The sequence below is a fragment of the Streptopelia decaocto genome (genome assembly GCF_964273445.1).
Source record: "Streptopelia decaocto genome assembly, chromosome: 8".
Classification (NCBI taxonomy): domain Eukaryota; kingdom Metazoa; phylum Chordata; class Aves; order Columbiformes; family Columbidae; genus Streptopelia; species Streptopelia decaocto.
The window spans coordinates 5,730,832-5,757,670 of record NC_138662.1 but is presented as its reverse complement, the minus strand read 5'-3'; the positions used below and the strand labels follow the sequence as shown (position 1 = coordinate 5,757,670).

General features: G+C 40.0%; 2 protein-coding genes across 8 annotated transcripts in view; one reads left to right on the top strand and one right to left on the bottom strand.

Annotated features, from left to right (window-relative positions):
* Window positions 1-217: 217 nt before the first annotated feature.
* On the bottom strand, window positions 218-9,883 carry GNL3 (G protein nucleolar 3). Its single transcript, XM_082059827.1, has 15 exons — window positions 9,781-9,883; window positions 9,489-9,547; window positions 8,957-9,094; window positions 8,231-8,344; window positions 7,981-8,064; window positions 7,345-7,480; window positions 6,335-6,438; window positions 5,262-5,397; window positions 4,636-4,723; window positions 4,070-4,253; window positions 3,445-3,587; window positions 2,626-2,762; window positions 1,844-2,061; window positions 1,440-1,521; window positions 218-1,353 (listed from the first exon to the last, which is right to left on the bottom strand). The coding sequence occupies exons 1-15, from the start codon at window positions 9,791-9,793 to the stop codon at window positions 1,265-1,267; spliced, it is 1,725 nt and encodes a 574-aa protein (XP_081915953.1). The 5' UTR covers window positions 9,794-9,883; the 3' UTR covers window positions 218-1,264.
* A 10-nt stretch (window positions 9,884-9,893) lies between these two features.
* Window positions 9,894-26,839, top strand: part of PBRM1 (polybromo 1) — a 62,482-nt gene continuing 45,536 nt past the window's right edge. For 3 of the 7 annotated variants that reach the window (XM_082059818.1, XM_082059815.1, XM_082059820.1), the window contains exons 1-12: window positions 9,954-10,051; window positions 12,803-12,925; window positions 14,038-14,193; window positions 14,910-15,007; window positions 15,600-15,747; window positions 18,050-18,193; window positions 18,898-19,014; window positions 19,575-19,643; window positions 20,459-20,557; window positions 21,666-21,751; window positions 24,308-24,406; window positions 25,842-25,933. In XM_082059818.1, coding sequence (XP_081915944.1) covers window positions 12,887-12,925; window positions 14,038-14,193; window positions 14,910-15,007; window positions 15,600-15,747; window positions 18,050-18,193; window positions 18,898-19,014; window positions 19,575-19,643; window positions 20,459-20,557; window positions 21,666-21,751; window positions 24,308-24,406; window positions 25,842-25,933 — 1,147 coding nt within the window. In that variant the 5' untranslated portion in view covers window positions 9,954-10,051; window positions 12,803-12,886. Of the gene's footprint in view, window positions 10,052-12,802; window positions 12,926-14,037; window positions 14,194-14,909; window positions 15,008-15,599; window positions 15,748-18,049; window positions 18,194-18,897; window positions 19,015-19,574; window positions 19,644-20,458; window positions 20,558-21,665; window positions 21,752-24,307; window positions 24,407-25,841; window positions 25,934-26,839 lie in introns of those variants that run through there. The other 4 variants (XM_082059821.1, XM_082059817.1, XM_082059819.1 and 1 more) reach the window with 3 other exon arrangements.

Genomic DNA, 26,839 nt, shown 5'->3' with positions numbered 1-26,839 from the left:
TGTTAATGCAGTGATGGGCTCAGTGTTGTGTTGTCTGAGATGCAGGGCAGCATGAGCTAAAGGGCTCATTCATGTATATGAGTTATGGTTTTAGTACTGCTTTATAATTTAACAGGATTTCCAACTACTTCACTCATTACAGTCACTACCTATAGTTCTGTTTCTGTCATGGATGCTGATCTGTGGTTTGTTATGTATCAATTATTTTCCTTGGTTTTGATGAAAAAGAACCATTCTTGTCCTTAAAGTGGTGAGGAATAATAAGTTCAGTTGCCAGACTTTGAAAGATTGCACTAGATCAGCCGACACCAACTGAATTCTGATGGCCAGGCTGTTTTAGCAGGCTTAAATAACGGTACGTGTCTGTGTCTGCACTTCATACTTTTTTAAGCTGCAGAGGACTTTGCCTCTACATACATTTAGGGAAAATACAACTCCTAAAGAACATAGAAATCACACCTTTAGGTTAACAGGAAGAAAACAGGCACATGGGAGGAAGATGCTTGGTGTCAGGTGTTTATTCTAAATTGTTGGGCAAGTGCAGGGTCTCTTGGTCATTCTCTTGCTCCCCCAGTTCCACTACAGGCTGAGTGCAATTACAGGTCCGTACAACACCGAGCAACGTTTTGCTTTACAGTTACCAGTTGTTGCCATGTGTAATAGGTGTCATCAGGAAATACATCTTTTGTTCGAGAGCATCATAAGAACAAGAAGCTTGTTCCCCGGTGAAGACAGATTGCTAATATAATCTCAGTTACCTTTCCCAGTGAAGCTTCTGAAACAGCACTTAGATAAAATACCTGATGCCGAGCTGAAATAAGTGGCATTTTCTCAACAACTTTTACAAATGAAAGTTCTACCATTTTTTGCAGAAGTATACTGAAAACTTAACTGATTTGAGTCACGCTCTAGAAGTAATGTCTCTGTAATCCTCTGGAAGGGAGTATGAAAACTTACCATGAAATGTAATTGCTTGAACATGACTAGAATTACCTCAGTCTACTAGAAATTTTTTTTAAATAGGCTTTTTTTTTTTTAATACAGGAAATAAAGTTTAGGAGTTAAAAGCTGAATACAGTCAGTTTCCTAGATTTGTATAAAATCTGAAATGATCAAGGGAAATACACTAGTATATACATTATTTGATACATCAATAATTGTGACTCTGCAGCATTCCTCCAACTTCTGCTGCAACACAAGTCTTCATGACTCTTCTGAAAGCCAGTAGTAAGAGTCTCCAAACCATGTCTTCACGCATAATTCCTTACACATAATCTGTGTTAAAATCATAGGCATCATCTTCATCTGCTGTCTTATCCAAGTTGAGTGACAGTGAATTGGAATGTTCGCTTTCTGAGAAAAGAAAATGTGTAAGTGAAACCACTGCAAGTGCTAAAGTACTAGAGCCCATCCTTTAAGCCAGGGTTTTTAATACAGACCTGCTATCTGTTTTTCTGAATTTGTAGGACTTGTCTGTTGTTTTCCAAGCTTTGCTTTCCTGGTGACCTGAACTTTGCTTTCCTGCAAGTCAGAGAGGTCAGACATCATGTGTTTATTTAGACATTGCTAATGAAGTCTATCATGCAAATAAAACCTAACAAAGAGTAATGATCACATGGATGCCCCTTGTATAGCTGGTCAGGAATGCTGCCTTAGAACTGATTATGTTGTTGTTTCCTTAGTTAAGCAAAAAACGCAGCTGTTATCTCTAGGAGAAAGGCTTTTTGATTACTCTTAGTAGCTCCGCAGTGTCTACACTTCTCAGTTTACAGCAGGATACTGACTGGGTCTTGGTGTCAGGATCTAAAACAGGTAGAAGCTGCCTAATGAAATCCCGATTTACCTCTTCGACATCCATTTCTTCTTCTTCTTCTTCCACATCGTCTGGATCATCATCACTTTCTGTGAAATCCTCCTCTTCTTCTGTGTCCCCCTCCTTGCTTGTTTCCAAGTTTTCCCACTCCGATGTTTCCTCTATCACTTTATTTTCCTCTATTGTCCCATTTACCATACCACTTGACTGGAAAATTATGCTGCTTGCTGGACTGGGGTGTTTCAAAGCTGAGAAAAACATAGGGAAGTGTCTGTTAAGTCAGTGTTAGCACCAGATGTAACCCCTATTCCCTGAGAGAACAGCCATAATTAGATCAGGGCTAGAAAAAGTCCTGTCCTGCCCCTTCCTTCCAAAAGACGACACTCCCACATAAGCAGGTAGAACGAAGAACAATTCTCTGAGAGTAGCTCTCCCTGAGGCTTCTACAGAAAATTGCTAGGAGCTGAAAGACTTGGATATGAGTATATGTTGTACTACGTAAAATGTATTTTGTTGGCCTGATTAGGCAGTGTCTATGTGCTCTTAAACATTCTTTTCCCCTGGTTGGAGTTTAGGAGAGTTAGGGCAGTTAAGCAGAAAACAGGAACTAGCAGGGGTAATTTATGTTAAACCAGCACACAGATACACTATTCTGTTGCATCAGACTCCATTTATTTTCTAAAATGTTCATATTCACTGCATATTGACAAAACTATCATGTGAAACCCCAGGAGGGCTTCCATTCAAAACCTCCCATTTAAACTACTACCACCACTCCTAATGGTAGCAGTGCCTTACAGTAACAGTCCTACCTTGAACAGTGGTGTTGTTTTCCTCTTCTAGCTTATTTAAATTAAAGCACTCCTGCATTTCAGCTATTTTTTTTTCTGTAAGGTATGGTGGCGGTCTCCAGGATCCTGGAGGTTGTGAGTGGTAGCTTATTTTAGCTCTGGGAAAACAAAATACTAGCATTAAAAAACAACCAAAGATAACTCTCTTAAACTTCCCAGCCTAACCATTCATTTATTATCATCTGTTTAACAGCAGTTAAATAGCTATTTAAATTTGACTCTGAAGTTCTCAATAACAGTATTAAGTGGATAGCCCACTCCTGAGAGGAAAAAACTGGCATACTTTGTCACTGCAAATCTGCCTGTAAAATCATGAGCTGTAAAAGCAGCTGAACCACTTGAGCAAGGGAAATAGTCACACTGAATTACTGGGTTACATTTATTCCCACCCTCAGAATACAGGAAACACTATAAATTTCCACAGAAAATTTGCCATATCCTTTCCTGTCTGTAGAAGGATGACTAAATGGACTGAGTACTTGAGAGGAAGGCAAATTCCCCATACAGAGCTATAGCAGAAGTCAGCAAACTGGCTGTGGAGTAACATGCTTTCGCTCTTTCCATGTATCCTTCACTACTTTAGAAAACAACCCATGGATGGCATTCCCTAAATCTGTTAGCCAATCCAGCTCTTTATCCAAATAAAATGTTTGGGAGGGGGTGTTGGTGAAAAGCAGCCTCTCCTTTCTAAGTATTTCTCACGACATTCAGCTTCTGCTGTGCTGGATTAAGAATATGAAAAAGGTGAGCAGCATAAAGCAAAATTCATAGCATACATACCCTGTCCAGTCACACAGTAGTAATTTAGCTACATTCTCTACATCAGGAACGCCTCCCTTTTTCAGCATGCCCCTTTTCTGAGCAAGTAAAGTTAAAAACTCTTCAGTGTTGCTGAAATCTGGGATGCTATAGTGAATCGTTACCTAATGCAAAAGAAAACGGTGCATTCAGAGATAGATACCCACTTTTCTTTTAGTTTTAGGAATAAAAAAAAGCAAATCAAATTGGATTACAATTAGGGCAAAAAAGAATGTGAAGAGCTGTTTTTCTATTGCATATGGGAGTAAACACTACAAAGCAAAATGCCTACTTTATCAAATTCATTTGCTATTCACCCATACTAGTGGGTGTATAGAGACAGCACACTGGTTTGTGAAAAAACAGAACAGAGTCAGAATTAGGCTTAGGTTAAGCTACTTGAAACTAGAGTGAAATCAGAGTTGGATCTGAGGTCTTCACTGTAGTAATAGGAAGCAGTCAGAGTATCTTCATTTTTCACTCTGTGATATTGTAAATGAGATCTTAAAACCAGTTTGTTTGGGTTTTTTTAATCAGAAAAGTTATTGGGCAAACAGTCTCTGGCTGACAGGATGCAGTGAGAGATGAGGAAGAAGAAAGAGCTCACCTGCTGTTTACTGCAGTGATTTAGAATGGCATCTGCTGCTTCAAGCACATCTGCTGACCCTGATTCTTCTGTGTCTATGATACTTCTCAAGGCCAGAGCCAGGGCACTGTTGGAAGGATCTGCAATTATACTTGGACTGTCTAAGATCTTTGTCTGTTTATCAATGTGCACAATTTGCATGGACCTGTTGAGAGAGAAATGCACTGTAAGTAGATAAATCAACTAGCAAAGGGCTGGTAGTGGTGAGGGATGCAAGACACAAAGCTCAGCGTTGGACTGAATGCACTTCATACAGACTCAGTTTTTGTGCTTTTCCATCATTTGCTTTGTGTAGGACAGAAATCTAAATGTACAAAAAGCACAAGTTTATACACTGTATCCCCCCCGATGGCTTGCATCACACAGCTCAGTCTTTCATCCTGGCAAATTGAAACCTTCATTTGAAACTGCACAGAGGGGCATACTTTGCCCTAATGGATGGAAATTGTACACAAACAACAAACTCAAGGTAATCAGAAAACAACAACAAACAGTGAAATGAACAGCTTTTATCAGACTCAACTTACTTGGTAACACCTCTTGTTAGGCCAACATTGCAAGCTCGAACTCCTTTAAGACTGTTGATGATGCTGCTCTTTCCCACATTAGGAAAACCTGGACAAAACCACATAAGTCCTTGTTAGTTAGATAAGAACAGCCTATGTAACACTGATCAAAACCGCTTCTTCTAGGTGTCTTTGGTAAAGTACATCTTTAAAGTGTGAGATCAGAGTTGGATCTGAAGTCTTCACTACAGAAGTAAGACAAGGTTTGTATCCTCATTTCTCACACTGATAATAAGAGGGACATGAATGACATCACTGAATGTCACACCACAGATCTTATCAGACAGGAGGAAGTCAGTGGAAGCTTGTGGTATGTAGCATCTTGTTCTCTTGTTTCCCTACGCTGGTGAATCAGCTCAGGCCTCACACAATGTGTCTTCCACAGATCACATACAATATGTTTATGTAAATGGAACACAGATTGCTGTCAAATACAGTACTGCAGTAGTGAGTCTTAGATGAAAATAAGAACATTTACTGGAAAGCCAACAAGAAAGTAATGTGTTGCTTTATGCGATTTGCAATATAAGATACCAAAACTTTATGGGAGAAGAAGGAACCTCTTCCTGTCTCTCCCCAACACTTACCTACTACACCAACCTGGATGGCTTTGTTCTGAGTCTTGCCGTACTCTTGAAGAAGTTTCACAAGGCATTTGCTTCCAAAACATTCAGTGGTTCTTGACAGATCAACACGAGCACGTCTTTTTGTGACTTGTTCCTGCTACGGGATTCAAAGACAAAAAAAACCAAACCATGGTCAGGAGCTATTTAGGAAACTAAATATGTATGCTAAGATTTATTTATCTACTGTAATGTTTCCAACTCTTATCCTCTATTAGATGTTGCTGTGTTCTTCTAAATGGAAGGAATTCATTTAATAAGAAATTGGGTAATCAATTAAGTGACAGTAAAAAAAGCAGCCATCAACTGCTAAGAGAAAAAGGAATGTGAACTGGCTTGTGATTTCAGTTCAGGCTGTGTTGCAGATTTGTTGTGTGACCATAACATAACCATGTACATTCAGTTGGTAGAATCCTTAAATCTGCAAATTCCCTCAAGAGGCTTCCATTTTTTGGAAGTTTTTCAAAGCCCGCTCTCTGTGTTGCAGTTTCTGCACCATTTTGCAGGAGGGTCTATTTCACTATGCTGGTATCAGGGTTGCGTGAAGCATTATGTATTAATACAACTCAAATGATCATCTTCAAAGAGTTGAGACTAGGACACAGGCAGCGACCCCCTTATAATCTTCATGAAATATGTCAGGTGCTACCTTTATTTATGGCCACAGTCAGGATGAATGCACTAGTACAGCCTGCACCATTTAACCTGCAAAACAATTCAGATGAAACTGGTGCAGCCATCCTGTGTAGAAGATGAAAAATTCCTCATCTTCCTCTCCTCACTGAGTTAAAAAAACAGAATTGCTTTTACTCTAGTCCAGCATCCTGGGCACAAATAATATGTATTTAAACAATAATTTCCCCACTGTACCACAAAACTTAGTCAAAGTGCAAAGGTGTATCCATCAGTCACAGCAGTATCAGCAAACACAGGGAAAAGGAATTTTAAAGAACAAGAGGTCCTGTTTTTCAACATGTGTCAGCACATGATTACAAACATATACAACTTAGTAATGAGACAGCCTGCAGAGCTCTTACCATAGTCCTGTCCTTCATCAGTGTTGCTGATTTAAAAGCGACTGTTGGAAACTCCTTCTTCAAATAATTCAACCATTTCTCTAAGTTCTCCTTTGGCACTAAATCTGGAAAAAAAGAGCACAGTCCTTTCACTCCTGTGAATCTTAAATATCACTGTGTGAAGGAAAACTAATGTGGAATCAGGAACCAGGCTGTATTTCCTGCCTTTAGTATGCTGTTTTGTTACAAATAATGTTTGACTGAAAACCCCAGTAAAAAAAATACTGGGTACCCTCCCCAAAGACACTCAGTGTTGCAAGTTTTAGTCTTTATTTTCTGCCTCAAGCAGAAGATACAAAATTACGTTTTTGGCCTCTGTATCACATTTTTAATGCTGGGGTCTTGCTAGGAGACTTTGTATGGCGCAGAGAGTGATGGTCTCTGAAGGATTATCCCATCATCCCAGCAAAGGCTGCTCTAATACAAAGTTCCCTTTGCTCTCGCTGTCAGTATTTTATTTTCTTTTTGCTGGTTAACTCAGTGATTTCCAGCCTTTTTAGCTGGTTTCACCTTTTGTGTAGATTCTTTCTTATAGCAATAGAAGAGAGAAAATACTTCCCAAAGCCAAATTTCAAATCCAACCACTGCATTCATTTGCTGATCCTTAACTCACTGTTGCCTGAGCAGGGACAAGCATCGTCACCTTTGCCTATTCACCTACATTGACAAAAATGTTAAAAATTGTAAGATCCTTAACTTCTGTCAAATTTGGCTGAGACTGGCCAATGCCTTGAGATGTTACTGCAAAAGGAAGGGGCTAGTGTGCATTTATCTGTCTGTAGTGTTTTCTTAGCAAACTAGACTAAAAGGTGGAGGAAATGTGACCCCTTCAGTAGGGCAGTGAGCTCAGAGTTGGATCTTATGTCCTCAATGGAATCTCAGATTCCTTTGAATTCTTCTTCATAGCTCAGTTACTACTACAGAACCACACAGTGACCAAGTAACACTTCAAGAAAACCTGTGCTTCTTACCAGTTTTGTTCAAAACCAACAGCAGCTTTTTGTCTCCTCCAGAGCAAGTTACAGCTTGCTCCAGTTGAGGACACCGGCAGCCCATTGGATCTCTCGCATCTAAAACCTCTAGAACCACATCTGAGGCCTCAATCACCTAGGTCAGAAAAAAGAGCGAAGACTCTCAAATAAGACGTAACAGACCATTTGACAGATGACACTCTGGAATAGCTGTGGCTTACAACAGTTACTGTTGACTTTCACAGAATGATTCATGAGGTTTCATAAGACTGTTCTTGTTTGAACTCCTGTCTTCTGAACTACAAACCAGAAAGCTGAAGCAATTTTCATCTTTTTCCTCCAAAGGCAAGAAGTCCTTAGACATTAGTCCCAAACTGCTGCAAGAGCTCTCTGATCACTATGTACTGATATTAACCCAAGTCTAAAAGCTCAACATGCTGGATGTCTCAGGAGCTCACACCAGACAAGACTGAAACTCTCAGTTCTGTCATAAAATCCCTTACTTCAGTGTAGAAGTTTATCGCAACCAACCTGTCTACTCTCTGGCAGCTGCACAGTAATGCAAAAAAGGAAAATAACAAGTGGTCTCATTGCTGACTCTCATCAAATTATATAAAAATAGTTGAAGTGTCTCACCTTCTGGAGCTCCCTGCAAAATGATTTCTTCGAATTTTTATTCGGCAGTTTCTTAGGCTTTGCTTTAGATTTGGCAGAGGAATCCTGAATGCAAATAACAATGAAAGGGAATGATATAACTGAGAATTAATGTATTATACTTCCGTGCATATACAGCATGCAAATGTAACACAGAACATACTGCTTAAGAAGATGTAGTTTCAGGATTACTTTTATTGCTTCTTTAAGTTTCAAAGAATCAGACACCCACCTTTCCCTCTGCTTTTTCCTGGATTTTGGCTGCATTCTTTTTAGCTTCAAGCTTCCTCTTCTTTTCATGTTCTTTCTGTCTGTTGAGCTTCTGCTTTTGTTTTAGTTCTTCAAGCTGATGGCAAACAAAGACCCAAGCCAGATGAAACACATTTGAGGGTGGTAAGAATACCGTTCTGTCTCCCTTTTACTTATTTCTGACTGAAGTTCCCGAGACAACTTAGTTAGAAGTTGTGCCTGTCCAAGTGACAGTGGGAACATTTTTTGCATTCTATCCTGAAAAGAATACTCTTGCTTTCAATCGCCTCGAAACCAGAGGCAATACATCCACTAGCTAGACCCCAAAATAACAGCCATGCTCCACACTGCAGAGAGCAGATCCTTATTTTCTGTACAATCGCATAATCACAAGACTTAACTTGTAGCATTCTGATGGGACATCTATGTATCTTAGCATCACAAGCACTTCTGATTACACTAAAAATGACATTTCCAGCATGTTTATACAGACTGTGATGAAATGAAGGTTAAAAATAAAAGAGCAAATTGCTACATACTGTATAATACTAGAAATAAATACATTATTTTTCCAAAGTACACATCTACTGGGACCATTTACAGTCTACCATGATTGCACCTCTGGGTGTGCACATGTACACGCACACACACACAAAGCTTCCTTGAAGATAGGAATCGTCTCAGTTCTTTCCCACAAACTGTATTTTACCCTCTGCTTTCTTTGCTCTGCCTCCCGCAGAAGCTCTTCCTTAAATGGTGCAGCACTGGGAACACCAGGATCTTTCTTGGGCTTTTTGCGTCCACGCTTTTTGGCCTCCTTCCTGACTTTTCGGTGGTGTTCTCTGATCTGAAGATGGGAACAATAATATTTTCTCAGTCGAAGGCAAAAGAAAAAGGGATGTATCTCTTGTAAAAAGTGTTATGTTTCCGACTTTAGATTGAAACATTTTGATTGCATAATGTCTCAATATAAGGTTACACTTGAACATACCAGCCCAGAATAATGCCAAATGGAATGATGTAAAAAATCTACTCTTATTTCTACATCATCCTTCGGCTAATGGTAACTGGAAAGCACATTCTTTGTTGCAGTCCAGACTTAACATTCAAGATAACATCCTTAACTGGGCACACCTGTACGTGCAACGCGTTTGTGTAGGAATGTATAAAGCACGCCATTGGTGTTACAGTGGCCAGCGTGAGCACCACCCCGCGGGCAGGGCAGCCCGGGCCGCACTCACCTTCTTCTGGATCTTGTAGCGCTTGTGGCAGCTCAGCCTCTTGCTGGCCTTCCGCAGCTCTGCAAAGCACCGCGCCGGTCAGCGCCCGGGACGGCCCCGCGCTCCCTGCAGCCCGGGCGTCCCACCCCGGCCCGGGCCGCCGCCGTCAGCTCGGCCACAGGCAGCCGCCCCCCGCCCCGCGCCGTTCCCCCGTCCCGGTCCCAGGCCGCCGCCCGCCCCCGCCATTCCCTCTCCTCAGAGCGCTCGGCAGCGATGCCGCCCGCGCGCCACCCCCGTCCCCGCTCCCGCTCACTGGGCCGCTTCATGGCGCCGCCGGCCGCGCTCGCCGCCGCCCCACGTGCCGCGCTCCTTCCTCCTGCCGCCGGCGGGCGCTGCCGTAAAGCGAAGCGGCCCTTCCTCGCCGGAGGTGTCGCGCCGCCTCAGCGCGTTTGGCGGCCGGGCGGGCTTTGCGGCAGCGGCGGGCTCGGTGGGCCGGAGCGGCGGCGGTACCGGCAGCGGCGGCGGGGCGGGCGGCGGAGCGCGAGTGCGGCCGCGGCTGTCGGAGGCGGAGCGGAGCCGGCTGGGTGAGCGGCACGGCGCCGGGGTCGCGCAGGCGGGGCGGCGAGCCGGAGTCAGGAGGCCGCTGCCTCCCTTTGTGTGGCCGCCGCCGGGAGGCAGCGCCGCCCGGCCGCGCAACAGCTCCGCCACGGCGGGGCCCGCGCCGGGCCCGGGGCCGCCGAGCCCCTCGCCTCCCCGTGTCACCCGCCCCGTCCCCACCCTCCGCCGCGGCCCTGGCCCCCGCCGTGTCGCCGTCCGTCACGGGTGTCCCGACCCCGCGGGCCGCGGTGTTTCCCTCAGCCCTCCCCGCGGTGCCGTCCCCAGCGCCCCGTCCCGTCCGCGGGCCGAGCTCGCAGCTCTGACAGCGGGTGGCCGAGGGCAGGTGGCGGCGGCGCGGCCGCTACCGGGGCCTTCGGAGCGCGGCCCGGCGCGCGCCCTGCCCGGCGCGGGCGGCAGCGCGGGCCGGGGACACGGTCCTGTCAGGCCGAGACGCACAGGCGGGTCCGGTGCCCGGAGGGGTGTTTGTCTCCTCCTCCTGCCAACAATAACTCCTCACAAACCGGGCCGGGTGCGGGCAGGGGCCGCCTGTGGGAGGGTTTGGGGAAATCCCATGTTTTGCCTCTTTGTTTCTTGTCCCAGTGTTGATAAAACGATCGATTGATGTGCCGTGTCTCTCACTTCTTCACCAGCTTGGTCCTTTTATAGTGTCTGGTCGGTGCCGTCCTTCCTTTCCCGTGTTGTAGCTGGTTTCAATGTGATCGGTAATCGGGGGAAATTCTGGCTGTGTTTCCCTCCCTTGTTCCATTTTCTGAATTTAACATGATTTATTGAGTATTTCTGTTGAATGGTATAACGATAAAACACTTTCTGTGGTATCTATATTTTTTTGGTGTTTTGTTTGTTTGTTGTTGTTTTTTATTTGGGGGCATAAAATTAAATGTGTGCTAGAACCTCATTGGCTTATTTTAAGCATTTAAAACTATTTGTTTAATTAGGTTAGACTGGGTATGGGTTAGACTGGGTAATACTTGTGGCGATCAGTCTAGTACAGCTTTCAGGAGAGGCAGTCTTGCACCCATTTGTGTATATGTTAGTATACATGTATACTAGTGATGGCTAAAGCATTTTTTATAGAAATGTCTATGGTTATGTGACATTTTTATGGGTAATGTGAGCAGTTAGTAAGACACTCAAGCTCCTGTTGCACAGGAGATGGCTCATTTGTAGTGGTGGAGATTCTTGGTGCAACTGTGTAGAGTCTTGTGAACTAGTAGCTACATTGCAGAAGAAAATCTAGGAGACATGTTCTTAAGTAAAAGAGAACACATTTCTGTAGACAGCAGGATTATCTGTGTTTATGAGCATGCAGATCGAACTAGTAGCTACATTGCAGAAGAAAATCTAGGAGACATGTTCTTAAGTAAAAGAGAACACATTTCTGTAGACAGCAGGATTATCTGTGTTTATGAGCATGCAGATCGAGGGATAAGTTTGCATTTTGGAGCCTGACATTCGGTAGGAGTTTTACATAAGCAATTCTCACTGAGTATTCATGATGTTGTTCAGCCTGTTGTATGTGTTTTGCACCTTCCTCAGTTATTAGAGGAGAAAAATGTTTTTAGAGGCTGTGTACAAAGTGGGAAGGTGTCTTGGTCATCTAAGTGTACACCAGCATCTCCATTTGGCTGAGAGCTGCAGCACACATGCCTCAGGTAACGGGCACGGAGAAGCCCAAATGCGGTTTGCAGGCAGATGCTGGTTGGGGCTCCCCATATCGTTATTTCAGGAGGGCCTTGGACTGAGTTTACTTTCAGGTTCCTGGATGAACCCGAATTATTGGTTCCAGTAGTCCTGCCTGCCTTTCTTTCACAACCAAGAACTTATGTTTTCCAGCAGCCTCCCCAGCAGCACGTGCCTGTGTTAGCTGTTTGATGCTGGAGCTCTCAGATAAAAGTTGGGGGCAGTGCCAAAAGCAACAGGCTGGCTGGCTGTTCCCGAGATGAATTGCCAGCTAATAAAACACAAAGATTCTCTGTATGTGCCTGTAATGAAAACGTTCAGAATACCGAACAGGAAAACAATCTCTCTGGGATTTTACAGAAGACAGTAGTTGTATGAACTAAATAGAAATAATAATTTTGCCATAAAATAGTTCTGCACATTTTGCATGAAATTTCTGAAAAAATGAGATTTGGAGGCTGCTCAGTAATTGACACGGATATCTTTAGTGAACCTGTGCGGCTGGATCCTTAATGTTGCTTACTTATGAGGATAAAATCCACTCGGAAGACTGAGGGAGGGGCATCATTACTAGAGACTCTATTAAATGTTCTTGACCTTTAATTTTTTTTTTTTTTTTTATTGTTATAAGCACTGTAAAACTTGCATTCCATAAGTTTTACTACTTTCTGTTTTTTACTCTCAGGTCAGATATTGCTTATGTTTACTCCCTGCTGTGCTTGATGAATCATTCTTTAGCAAGTGGCTGTAAATTCTGTAATATGTATTCAGGAACATTAGAGAAATGTGTTTTTACTGTAAAAATGACAGAAATGTCTAGCGTTCTGTGTATGAAATTACTTAGAGGGTTTCTGCTAGGCTAAAAAAAGTTACCTTCTGTTTCTTGCTTTTTTCTCTGTCACTGTAATTATTCAATTTATTCTTCGATTTTATTATTTCATTATCTACCTATATTATATTTGTTATTAATATTTAATAAGCTACCTAGCTATATCTACTCTCAATTTTCTTCTCTCCTTCTTTCCTTTTTCTTCCAGTTTTGACTGTACTAACACCATTGCTGATTTGCTACTCTTAGAGCGTTCCCTTCTCCCAGTATCTGTACTTGGCCATCAGACACTATGAGGAGACTGGCTTTTCGAGGTGCTGGTTGTACTCTGGTAAATCTGGCAAATTATTGATTGTATGCGCACCATTCTCTCCATTTTTCTCCCTTAGACTTTTGCTTTTCTTTATCCTAACTGTTAATTATTCCTGCCTTAATCATCTGTGTGCTTGAAATTGGTTGTATCTAACATAAATGCTCTAATATGGTTATGTCGTGCTGCCATACCTTGTAAACCAATGGAGTGCTTCCTAGAAGGAATTCCTTGTTGTGGTTGGAAAATGGGTATAGACTGGGATAGATGGATCTATTCTGTCTTCAGCCTTTGAGATAGCTACAAATAAAGATATTTTTATGATACTGTCACTGGAAGTGGGGAAAGAGCCGACAACTTGTTTTTTAAATCACCGTAGCTATTGGATGGTGGTTATTCATTTGTCTTTGTGTTGATAAATGGAAAACTACAGACAAAAAAAAGATGATGGCTTTTCCACTTCTTGATGCTTGAGTTGTTCATCCTACACATAAAGTGGGAGTGGTAGTCGCATGATAGTCCAGACCCTTTTTTGGCTTGAATATAAGACAAGGTATTCAGTAGCCCTTTGAATTTTAGTTTGTACTTTGTTTTGTTTGTATTTGTGGGCTTTTTCTTTGGTTGGTTGTGGTTTTTTGTGTTTGTGTGTGGTTTTGGGTTTTGGTTTTTTTGGTTTTTTTTTTTTTTAATTTGGCATGAAATTATGTGCTTTTACACCAGAACTAAGCACTTGTCTCTGTACAGCTCTTTGCTTTAAAACAGCCATTCTCACTTAGGTATCATACATGGGATAAGGTGTCAAAATGTAGATAGTTTAAAAATGTGTCCTAGTAAGAGCTGCTAAATTCATTTTCATCACTGTGAGCCCTCGGCTTTCTGACATTGCTGTCATCAGTGACAATAAATCAGGAGAATTTATCATAGATTTATCATATTTAATGTAGGACCATTTCGATTTCCCTTTACTCCTGCCAATTTTCAAAAAGCTGGTGTTTAGATATATGGCTTAACTGAACTGTAGTGTATACCAAATGTATGTGACTCATCCTAAAGCATTCTAGCATCATAGTTAGCTCTCACCAGAGAGTTTGGATGCAATGCCACGAGTTTAAGAACATCTGTCTTCATTATAGAAGAAGTTGGATTCCATGGGTTCCAAGAGGCGAAGAGCAACCTCACCTTCTAGCAGCGTCAGCGGAGGAGACTTTGATGATGGCCACCACTCCACAAATATACCAGGCCCAAGCAGAAAGAGGAGGAGACTTTCCAATCTCCCAACTGTAGATCCTGTTAGTATCTTCTTATTATGCACAACTTTGAGGGGCGGATACTGTGTCCCTGTCTGGGAGGTGCTGGATTGTAAAATGGATGATCATATGTAGTACATATGCATTGGCCCTGAATCTGCTGCTGCCTTGCCTAAGTTTTTTTTAGGATCTCGTTCAGCTTTGGCTTGTTCTTGTCTCCCCGGTTTCATCTTTTTCTTTCCCATTTTCCTTTTGCTGCTTTTCTTTTTTTTGCTGATGATTTTAGCAGATGGAAGGATGTTGGAGAAAGAGCTGAAATCATAAGGTGCAGAAGTTGAGAGCTGTGTCTGAATAGCAAATTCAGAGAGAGCTAAGTGGGGGATGGCACAGGCAGTGATTGCTGAAGTGTATGTCTCTGTTATGCCTTTGAGTTAACAGTCTAATTTTAATTAATTGCAGGGCAGAAGAACCCCTGTCGTTTTAGATGTCTATAACTCAGAATTGTATTGAATTAATTTACATTTTAGGAGTTTTACTTAGAATTAGCATTGAAAGAAAGCTCCTTATGTTAAAAAAAAAAGTGAAATTCTACAGTACCTGGCATACTTGTCAGGTATTGTTCTAATGTATGAGATCCACCAATTCACACTTCTGCTTTAGATCATGCTGGTCATTGGCAACATTGTAAGCAGGCTTTGATTTGTTAATCTCCTTCAAATTTTCTCCTATTTCATTGCTTTATTGTTCTTGCATTTTAGATTGCTGTATGCCATGAACTTTACAACACCATCAGAGATTACAAAGATGAACAAGGCAGGCTCCTTTGTGAGCTTTTCATTAGGGCACCGAAGCGAAGGTAAGATCATAGTTATGGTTGTGGCTTGAGGCTGAGACTTAATCAGGAAGTAAGTGGATATTGAGGAATACTTCAGCATTAATAGCTATCAAAAATTTAAGCTGAATTTCTCGTAGTTTCACGTGAGCGTCTGATCTGAGTGTTTGATGCAATTATTCAATGAGACATGCTAACATTGGTGCCCAATTTCAGTCAAAAAAGGATATATTGAATTAATATAAAATGTTACCCGTGACACTTGCCTAAAACGTCTGTGTCTTTGACTATAAAATATTCCACATAAGGGGTGGAATGTAATACTAAGGGCATATCTTGGGAAGATTATTAGAAGTGACCCTTGAAAATGCAGTAAGTAGAGACTGAATTTTATCTTAAAATCAGAAATTTGAGGATGGCAGCAGAACGTATAATAGAGTAAGCCTACGGATAGGCCACTGTCCTCACCCACTGCCCAGATGTTGTATTAAAAGCTGTAACAAAAATGTACTGGAACTTTCTTTGTTCTATTTAGCCGTAGACGCATACAAACTTTAGTGCTGTGGCTTTGGTTTTACTTCTTGGAATACAATGCCTGTTTTTGTCATTGCAACAGAAATCAGCCAGATTATTATGAAGTGGTTTCTCAGCCAATTGATTTAATGAAAATCCAGCAAAAGCTAAAGATGGAGGAATATGATGATGTGAATGTGCTGACTGCTGATTTTCAGCTTCTTTTTAACAACGCAAAGGCTTACTATAAGGTGAGGAAAATACATATAAAGGCTCAGATTCATTATAAAAGTGGTAGAGATATGTTCAAATTCTTCCTTGGTTTGGCCAAAAACCTTTTCAGTTTAGCCTTTATTATTGGTAAGAGAACAGCATACATTGCAGTTATTTGCATATATTTCTGTAAGGTTGATCATGTCTTTGTAAGATGTTCTACTATAACAATTTTTCTGTTGAAAACTATAGAGTAATGTGAGGAAGGGTCTTCATGTAGTTTTCCAAAAGGAATAGAAAGCAAAAGTAAGATGTAAACTTGGAAAAACATTCTTCTATCAAAGCCTTCCCATTTTAAAACCCACTCTATGTCACCAGAAAGATAACTTTTATTCCCAAAAGGAAGAGTTTATAAATAACAGCAAGCTTACAGTAGGAACGTTGAATCTTTCTCTTCCGTTGTCGGCTTAATAATATGAAAAAAAGACCTGTTGATAATCATGGTCAGTGATGACAGATTGTAATGGTATGTAAAGATGTATTTCATCAAGAGTGAAACCCTTATGTCCATTCCACCACACTGGGTACATGCTTTATTTTAAATGGTAATGGTTTTTATTGCAGTTGCTGTAAGAAAGTGTGAAAAAAATTGGATTAATCTCATTTAACGGAAGGCTATGCTAAATACATAAAACAGAACTTGTATGTAGTCACTGAGATGATATGGCAAAACTAAAACTGCTAATATTACCTCCCATATATCTTTGAATTTGGAAATGATCCAAATGACTGCTTTCTCAATAACCCAGTCAGGGTAACCAGGTGACATTCAGAAAAGCAATGTTTATTTTGTTTTCATTTGTGTGTAGCTTTTTGAAAAATAATCAGATTAATGCATTTATACATTCTGGTTACAGTAGAGAAAGTACAGAGATTACCAAATTCATTGTGTACTCCTGAGGCTTTGCAGGGCACTCGCCCATTAATGTTGGCTTTTTCGTGGTTTCTATGTGAGGGAGGAGGACTTGGTGGCATGAAAAAAGGATTAGAGTTTTACAAAATGTGTGCTGCCTTTGTCTGCAGAATAATGGACTCAAAATTATGCCTGTATTCGTAAAAATCTTGCATGTAGAATAGAACTAGGTAGTCACCATCCTAGGATGAGGGAATGTTGATGTTTCCAGAGAAATACGGAGCTATGAGCTGGAGGTGTGGCACACAAACGTAACCTCATCTTTTTTCATCTTTTACCTTACCCACGCAGTTCTGATGACGCACATAAAACAGGGACAGCTGATTCATTGTCAAGGTCTTTATTGCAGCAGGTGTTTTATTTGCACTGCTAGATTAGAAACCTTTGTTTTTTTAGTATTTCAGTTTAAGTCTTGCATTTTTGAGCCTCTTACATTAATATAGAAGGAAGAAGGCTAGTGGAGCAGAATACACTTTAAATCTGTTTTTCATAATTAACACCTGGTCTAGTGTCTTGAGAATATTTAAGCCTGATAAGGTAAGTTTAAGAATAGTTCTCATGTTGGTTTCTCATTTGTATTACAAGCTGTTAGAGCTTGAGAGAGTGAAGTAAGAAGAATGTCATCAGCAGTAAAAAGGTGACATGTCTGCAGGAATACCTGAAATAGAGGTTAAGTGACAGAGGAAAGGGAAAGAAAAATATGTAAGAGTGGAAAGGCTGTCTTTTTTCTGGGTAATGTTCTTAAGGAACAATGTTAATAGGCACATACTTGTCTGTCACTACCAACTCTGTCTATGAAACTTAATTTGCTGACTAATGCTTCTGGATCTTCCAAAAAATATACCCAGGTGTGTATCCAGGTGGTAGCATCTTGTCAAGCTCTTTGGAATTTCACAGTTAGTGCTGAGTGTAAATCATTGCAGTGCTTTCAGAGATACTGGCTCATTTATTGGCATTCTTGTTCTGTAGGAATTAATTTTCAAGTGCCACACAATGGCAGCAGTGTTGGCTTAAATCACATTTCTGTCTTACTGATATTTAGTCTGTTTAAATATCAGTAGGGTTATGCTTCAACAAAACCTGATGGTTTCTCCAGATTAATCTAATAAGCTTGCCCAAGCCTCAACCCAAGTAATTTAATTGCTAAGTTTTCTGAAATATTTCAATGCTTTGGAATGATAGAGGTGTTATTTTCTAGTACTTATAGTGATTTTTAACATCTCTGTCGAAGAACGACTGAAGCGAGAGTTTCCCAGGTTTTCTGTTATTTATTTAATACATTAAATACCTTTCAACTAATAATTTGTAGATTTTCCACAGATAAGAATGATTTAAATTTGAGTAAAATGTTCGATTTGTTTTTGCAGCCTGATTCTCCTGAATATAAAGCTGCCTGCAAATTATGGGAGTTGTATTTGCGCACAAAAAATGAATTTGTTCAAAAAGGTGATGCTGAGGAGGAAGATGAAGATGAGGAAGGACATGACAATCAAGGCGCAAATTCTGAATTAGTAAGTGTGGGCATGACCACTGCAGTTGGAGGCGGCCGTGGCTCTGTGTGTCAGCTGACTCTGAGAGGGACATTGGCCTCTGCGTGAAAAAGCATTAAGTCTTTTCCTAGTTACATTATAACCCAAAAGGTATTTCTTGTATGAGTTTATTAGTTACTAATTTCACAGCACTATATGTGTGTTTCACTTTTGTATAGCAAAAAAAAAAAAAAAAAAGAGGTTTTCTTGTATGGAGAAAACATGGTTCTGGTTTAGTTGAAACTAATATGACATGTGCTTGGTATCGTGCCAGCACTGAGACCTGCCAACTGCATGTCTGCTGGCAGCAGTTTCCAGTGGGTCCCATTCAGGTAGTGCAGCTCTTCCTGCAGTGTTTTATAAGCCAGATGTGACGACAGGAAGTTTGGGCTGGTCTGGTTTTTGTGATGTTGGGATGCATGTTTTCACTAATGTTGACGACCAGGTCTGTCCTAACAATATGTAATGCTTGTCTGACAGTCCACAGTCTAAATGTGAAATTGAAGTTTTGTCATGTGCTTTACCTAAATGCATAAACAATGTTGTTTTCAAAAGTTGCATCCGTGTTTTATAGCTGATTTTTTTTTTTTTGGTTTTGAAAAGTAAATTAATGCATTTCAGTGCAACTCAAACCACTCCACTGTGGCTGCTATTAACACTTCTTGTGATTTCATTTCTTACCTTAGTCATCTCCAAGTTACCTGAAGGAAATTCTTGAACAGCTTCTTGAAGCTGTAGCTGTTGCCACAAACCCATCAGGGCGCCTCATAAGTGAACTGTTTCAGAAACTTCCTTCTAAAGTGGTGGGTATTTTAATAATATTGGTTGTATTCCAAGTTGGAAACCTGGGAATTTATATAACTGATGTTATATGCTGTGATGGACACACTCAGTGTCTCATCAGTGGCAAACTCCAGCTGCTTTTAGAGCTTCCCTCCTTTGCTCTGACCAACTCACTCCCAGCCCTTCATTGCAGATTAGGGCTTGCCCTGTTCTGCCAGTTTTGTTAACTGTTTTTTTTTTTTTTTGTGTGGAGTTTTTGGTCTTTTAAAATATGTCTAATTTCACTGTTCTGTTTTAGGGTGTGGTGTAACAAGTTTAACCAGCAAAATTAATACTCTGAAGACCATCACCACGTATTTGGCTTTCAGACAGAACTGTTCCTTTATGTCAATTTATTGATGAATTCTAATTCCTTGTATCTGCCTTATGATCTGGCTTGCCCAAATTAAAGCCTAGTGCTATGTTTATGAAGCTTGCGCTGTTCTTATCTGCAATTAATTTAGTAGCTCATTTTATGAGGTATTGGAACAATAGCTTTGTGACTGTTTATAGTAATGTATACATTACTTTTGTTTTCCAGCAATATCCAGATTATTATGCGATAATAAAGGAGCCCATAGATCTTAAAACTATTGCCCAAAGGATACAGGTACAGTATGAGTATATGTTGTAGTATAGACTTATTTAACAGTAAGCATTCTAAAGTTATTAGAAGCCGGGATTTATGGTGGTAGGAAAGGCAATGTGTTTTTCCCTGCTACTTAAAAATCTGAACACTCTGCTGGTTTAATGGCCTGTCCTGGGTTAATGCTGGAGAAGTAGCTGTGTAACCTCATTTAGGTGTTCCTGCTCCAGCAGGGGGATTGGACTAGATGATCTTTCAAGGTCCCTTCCAGTCCTTGTCATTCTGTGATTCTGTGATTGTAGACTGTGATGTGCTGGCACTGAGCTTGAAGATCTTGGGTTCCTTGCTGGTTAATGGTTTAAAGTAGTCCCTTGACAAGTACTGCTGGTGTAAAACATTGAGGTATTGAAGCTTGGTCGTGCATTATCACCTACTTTTGTTCTGGTGCTGTAAATAGATGTTTTGTACTGATGCATTTTTCATCTTGCGCCTCCAGTAATTTGAAATGTTCTGTTATTCTAGCTTTTTGTATAATAGTGAGGGATAGCACTCAAATTAATAGAACTACAGAATAGAGTTAAAATAACATTTTGTCAGAACCCTTCAAAATGAAGATAATCTGATGCATTAAGTATTTTTTTCAGTCTTTTACTTAGCGTTCGTTAACTTTATAAGGACTTAGAACTTACGTTTGTTACTTTTTTATTGCTGACTTTTTCCAAATACTTACCTGTTCTCCTCATAAATATGTTCTTGTTTTTCTTGCTTTTCACTATTCACTTAGTTCTTGTGCTATATGAAGGCTGCCACCTTAACCAGTTCTGTTTTTTGTTGTACAGAATGGAACTTATAAAAGTATTCATGCAATGGCCAAGGATATAGATCTTCTGGCAAAGAATGCCAAAACCTACAATGAGCCTGGATCACAAGTATTCAAGGTTAGTTTCAGTTGTTCATAGTTCGGTTTGAGCTCAGATTTTCTTTACTACTTTCTGTGCCAGTTGATGGTTAAATGAATCTAGGGCATGAGGCCCTAAAGACTCTTCGCATTTCTAAAAAAATAGCTATTACTGGCTTCTTCATATTGTTTTTAGTATGATTGGGGTATATGTAACTTTTTCTTGAGTTATATGATTTTTCCAATTAAATTTTATCTCCGGGTGTGAGTTGCATGACTTCTTTGGAGGCATGAAGGATCCTTGTGATTGAAGTTGAAATGGCTGAAACTACAGGTTCAAGTGATAGGGGTAGTACTCAGCTGTTATCTCTTTCCAGATGGCAGAAACTGCTTGTGGTTTTCATCATAAGCTTGAAAACTGGAGTCATGCCTTCTTTGCTTAGTTTTTGAAGATCCTTTTAGTTGTATTTTTGTGACCAAGTTGCACCTCCTATCTTTTTCATACTTAGTGCACTAACATTTTGTGTACAAATTACCACGTTACTGTTTCCAGCTACTCTGGAATTAAGAGAATTTCAGTGGTAAATTATTCCTTTATGTGCTCAGTTTTTTAAGGGCTTCATAGTAAGAAACCTTGTATATGTATGATGTTATTATGTAAGTGGTTCTTGGACTTTTCCAATTGCACTTCTGTTGGGATTGTAGTTTCAGTTTCTAGCAACACTACTCACACTTGTATCCTCACTCCAAACTTGTAATCTCTGTTTTGTGAACTGTTACTCTGAGTATCAAGTCCACGGGTATAGAATGAGTGAGAGCAAGCATTGTGAAACTCAGTAATTGTAGTAACTTTTTGATTGCAAAGTCACAGAAACCCATTGGCCTGTTCAGTTCGAAATGGTATTTGTGTATATTTGCAAATTGTAAGTAGCTTGAAGCTACTCAGCTATTCTGCTCAGTTTTTACAGGCCACAGTGCGTGTATGTCAGATAGCGTATTTCTGTGCTTCATTTCTGATGCAAAATGGTTTTATATCAAAATGTAAAAGCTGCTTCATTTTTGTTTTAGATTTTTAGATAGGTGGATATACCTGCTGAGTATAACATTCTTCACTTTCAACATTAAACAAAAATTCTTTTAATTGACAGGATGCAAATGCAATTAAAAAAATATTTAATATGAAAAAGGCTGAAATTGAACACAGTGAGTTGGCCAAGTCAAGTCTCCGAATCAGGTACTGAAAGTAGAATTCTTCTTATAATCTCATATAAAAATCTCTATAGACGTCCCCTTAATTTTGCTGTGGGAAATAATTGCTTGAAAACTTAGTTTATTGTTGTTTTATAAGTTATAAATTGTAAAATAGTGTTTGGAAGGAAACTTTTAATTTAAATACTTCTGTGGTGAAATATTTCATTGTGAATAACTGTCAGTGCATTTTTTATAACTTAAGCTATAGCCAACTTCCACCATCTGTTTAATCTGTTTAAAAGTCAATAACAGAAAAGGACTAGTGAGGAACAAGGTGCATTGTTGTCCTTTACCAAAAATGCTGGATATCCTTGAACCTTGTTAAGAGCTGAAACATAAGAGCTCAGAGTTAGTTAGGTAGGGGCAGAAACATAGGAACAAAACCTCAGGCAAAAGGTATTTAGAGGGAAGTGCACATTATATAAATTCTTGCTCAAAAACCGATTTCTAGCTATGAAAAGAGGCACAGGGCACTGAAGATCTGAGCTTTTTAATCAGTGAAATACAGATTTAGTCTTGAACAGGCAGGTATAAAACACTGTTGATAGCTCTCCTTGTTTGATGGAATTATTTTATTTAGGAAACATTTTCTTCCTGTGAAAAATCCATGGTGTACAGAGAAGTGATGTGGTCATTTTAGATGTTTCTTATCTGAAATGCTATTAGACTTATTCTCATATAAACCTTTTACTTGTGAGTAGCACTCTAAAGTAGGTTTAGGTATTATTTGCCCGTAGAACTGTGTCATTTATCTAAAAAAGTAGAGCAACATATTGCAAGTCACCCAAGGAGTTAGCAAACTCTTTACAAGGTGAACTCTTTTTATGTAGTTGAGCTGTTTAGTGGAATTTGATGCTGGAAAATAACTGCTGTCATTTCCTGCAAAGGTTTGTATGCTACAGCTGAAAACATTAACACTCACTTTACTGAAAGGCAGTTAAAATGTTTTTGTTGTCTGAAAAGTGTGTAGATGGTGTCAGTTTTAAAAGTGTTGCCTAGTATTATTATGTGTGAAAGAAATGGAAGTTACCTGATTTTTTACTATTTGATGCCTTGAGATATTCGACATACAGTGTTTTTTTCTGGTTCATTTGTTCAGTGTCAGTGTGCTTCCCATGTTTGGGTGCATTGTTGTTGAGCACTTAAAAAATAAAGGCAGAAACAGTGTTAGGGAGTAATTCCTGACACATAGTTTAATACTTTTCCTTTTTAAAAGTGTGTGTAGTGCCAGAAGACTTTGATTCTACAGCCACTGAACGTACATATGTGTTTGCAGTAACTAGAATTACATATAGGCATTGAAGTTTTATATTGAAATCGCAACTTTTATTTTTCTCAGTGTCTTGGCCATTGGTGAAGCTCAGGATGTCACATGTGTGTCATGTTTAATTTGAGGCTTAACCGTTTTTCTCCAAAATAAAGCTGTTTGCATAAGAAGGGATGACAGATAAATCACACTGATATTTGTTAGTTGAATTCCTCTCTTGCACTGCCAACCCATTTCCACTTCTCAGCTATTTTATTCTAGATGTTCTCTCATGTACTGTGTTCTCAACAGACCTGCAAATCCTGAAGTAATCTGAATGTCAGGATAATTGACAGCTCCCTTCTTTGTTTCTCTAACTTGCAAAAAAAATTATAATACTTGAAGCAGGCTCCAATAATATTGGGCTGAATGCAAAAAAATGAGGTGAGAGAAAAGTATCATGAAAACCAAGCCTTTCACCTGCTGTTCTGCATTTCACTGGTTCTTTTTTATTGAACCATTGTTCTTTTTTTTGTGTCTTTCTGCTGAATTTGCATCACAGAATCATTATTTTTTATTTCATGTCCTAACTGCTTAGCTGTCTCAAAGCAGGGTCTCCTTTACCTGTTGCTGATTTTGTTAAAATACCCCCATAAGTTAATTTAAAGTTAATTTACTGTATTTTTATTCTGAATTTACATCTGTTTGTCATTGGTGCATTGGGCTCAAATCCATCACAGTGCTACTAACCCAAGTTCTACAGACATGTTGCTGCTGTGCCCAAAATCACGCTTTTCAATGGCAGAGTTTGTTGTATCCTTTGTCCTACTAAATTGCTCTTTGTTGGTGCATTTAACTGTCCTCCCTTAAATGAAGTGGCAAAATAAAGTTGCTTGACAATACGTTCTGTCAAGCAACTTGACAGTGATTTTGTTAATATTGATAAAACACGGTTGGATCTGTACGATGAGCTTTACCTGGATGCTGAGGAACGTTCTGTTGCCTGCTTTCACTGCTGTTGTAGGCTGAGCTGCGTGTGTAGCTATTAATCCTCAACCTGGATGTTACCTTCCTCTGACTTCATAAACAAGATCGATATTAATGCTGGGGCACTAAATGAATCTTAGTATTACTTTACTTCTAGCTTTAAAGCATTTTGTATCTGTCTCTGAACTTTTTGGCTGCTCTGTCAAAGTAGTTCTGTAAAAAGCTTTATCCTTGCTGCGTCTTTCCTTGGGTCTAAGGTGGGCCTCTTTTTTTCCCCTTTCCTTGGCTTGGCTGTTCTGCCTTAAGGACTCCATCAAATTTGACTGCTTCCAAGCTGACAGGTCCTTCCTCACAGGGTAAAGGCAGTGTTGGTGATGAGAGAAATTCTTCTAACAAATATTACCGGTAAGTAAAACTGTGGAGTTGGAGGAAAAGCTGGGTTGTCATCATATGGAAAAACTATTTTGTTTTTAATTGAGAGTGCTCTTCAGTATTGACTCAAATACTTTTGAGATTCAAATATATTACAGTCAAATATGAAGTATGATTAATAAGTTACTTCGCTGTAATTACTCTTCCATGTTTGATTTTATATTTAACATTTCAAAGCACCTGTCATGAAATACTCTATATGCAATTATTTTCTTAGAAATTATCTGAAGAACAGTATGTTAAACTTCATTATGAAATAGAGCAGGTGAAAAATAACATGGAAATGTGTTGTAAACCTAGAAAAGCCATATTTTGAGACTAAAAAGAAATGACAAGTAGGACTAAATAATTAAGAGATGGGTGGTGGAAACCAGTGGAGCCTGTAAAAGGAAAGTATTGCATTTGGGATGCATTTATGGCAGACTTGCTGGGTAGACGGGATCACTGGAGGCTTTCTGGTTTGTTCCTCCATCCATCACTTGAGAATTTTGGTAACAGTAGGGGTCTCGTGTCCCCAGTCTGTGGGTTACTGTGTGGAAGCCGTGCTGCTGTCGGCCGATTCCCTGCCTGCGTGCTCCGAATGCACGGCTTGGCACCGCTGCTGCCAGGGTCTCTGAGGGACTGAGCATTTGTACCGAGTTGGTGGCATTTCAAGCAACCTGTCTGCTTCTTCCAGTTTCAGTCACTCCCGCAGGGCAAGGCCAAGCCCATTGCTAGAGGTGCCTAAAGAGCCAACCTAGTGAAAAAGCAGATTGTCAGGTGTAGCCTGTGGTGCAGATATGAAATCCTGTGCCCCAGGTTTGGGACCAAAGGAAGGAAGAGAGGGATGTTGAAGAAGTCTTTGTGGACGCTGATTTACTCCCAACTAGAAAGCAGAGGAAGCTGCTTCACACACAGGCACTGCGTGTACTGAAAATGCCTCACGTGTGGTTGGAAAATGGGGGAAGATATAGCCTTTACAGCTTGCAGCGTACTCAATTCCTTTCTGTATATGAATCCCTGATAAACAGGATCAATTAACAAAGTTATTAATTGGGAAAGACTTGTTGTCATCCCTCTTTTCCCCCAGTAATTCAAATAGTCAAGTGTTCAAAACAGGACAGAAGATAGCTAGCTTGAGCTCTAGCTTTCTGATTGTGTGACCAGTTTTTCGGTTGGAAGGACACCTCTTAAAATAGAGGCAAACTCATGGATTGTTAACGGTTTTGCTTGTTAAGGGCTCCAGTCTTGTCTTGCACAGTCATGTCTGTGTTGCTGATAATGTAGGCAGCTCTCATGAGCTTCACTTGTTTACTGACGTGCTCTTGGTGACTGTTAATGGTTAACATGATAACCCTTTTTTTCTTTTTTTTTTTTTCTTTTTTTCTTTTTTTTTTTTTTTTCAATTTTACACTTTTTCTCTTTGTAGTAACAAAAGATCAGCCCAAGGGGATCGTTTATCAGCGATAACCATGGCACTGCAATATGGATCAGAAAGTGATGAAGATGCAGCTTTGGCTGGTAGGAACTGAAATGCAGTTTCTCATTTTATTTTCTTTAATAAAAATGTCTGCTAAAGCAGAACTGTACAACTCCTGATAGATTAAATTATCTTTATTTCAAATATATTTTGCAGTGTTTCCAAACTCAGGATGTAATTGTGTTAAATCTAATCCCTCTTTGCTCTAAGTACAAATTTATAAAGGTACAGCTGGTAAGACAGGGTAGGCCAAACCTGCTTGCATGTTTTTAATTTAGTGTGTGAGTTTCCAAGTACACTTATCCGAGTTTTAGGGCACTGCGCTTGTTTTTATTCCTTCTGATATGAAACAGAAGAGGAGGCACTGGATAAGACACTGGGTGCTCCTTGCAGTAAGAGAGATTTACAGTGCTGCAAGTGTTTGAGAGAAATCTCCCTCACGCTGGCTCGTTCTCTCTGGTGCCATTGGTACTTACCAGGTTTTTTTTCTTTAGGGTGAAGATAATCTACATGAGGTATAAGGATAGATAAATGTTAGACCTTAATTTAGAAATATCTGGTCTAGCCTTGTGGTAATGCAGTGCTGCATGCAGGTTTATATTCAAACAAAAGCACGCAGAAAGGCATGCCTTCATACAGCATCCTTAGTGTCAGAATAAGTGTGCTTTAGCATTACACTATAAGCATGTATGCCATAGTATGTGCATTGTATCAGATATTTCAGTGTTGATAGTAAATTCTTATAGGTTGTCTTTTAAGTTAGTCTGCCTTCATAGTTACATTCTCAGTAACTTCTTTGCATTCATCTCAGAGCAGATTTCCAAAACGTTTTTGTACATATACCATTGTTTTATTTTTTCTTTACATTATTTCTGCATTGATGTGAAATGATGCATCTCTTCAATATGTATTTTTGTGGTATTTATTTCACACCTGATAATTGAATT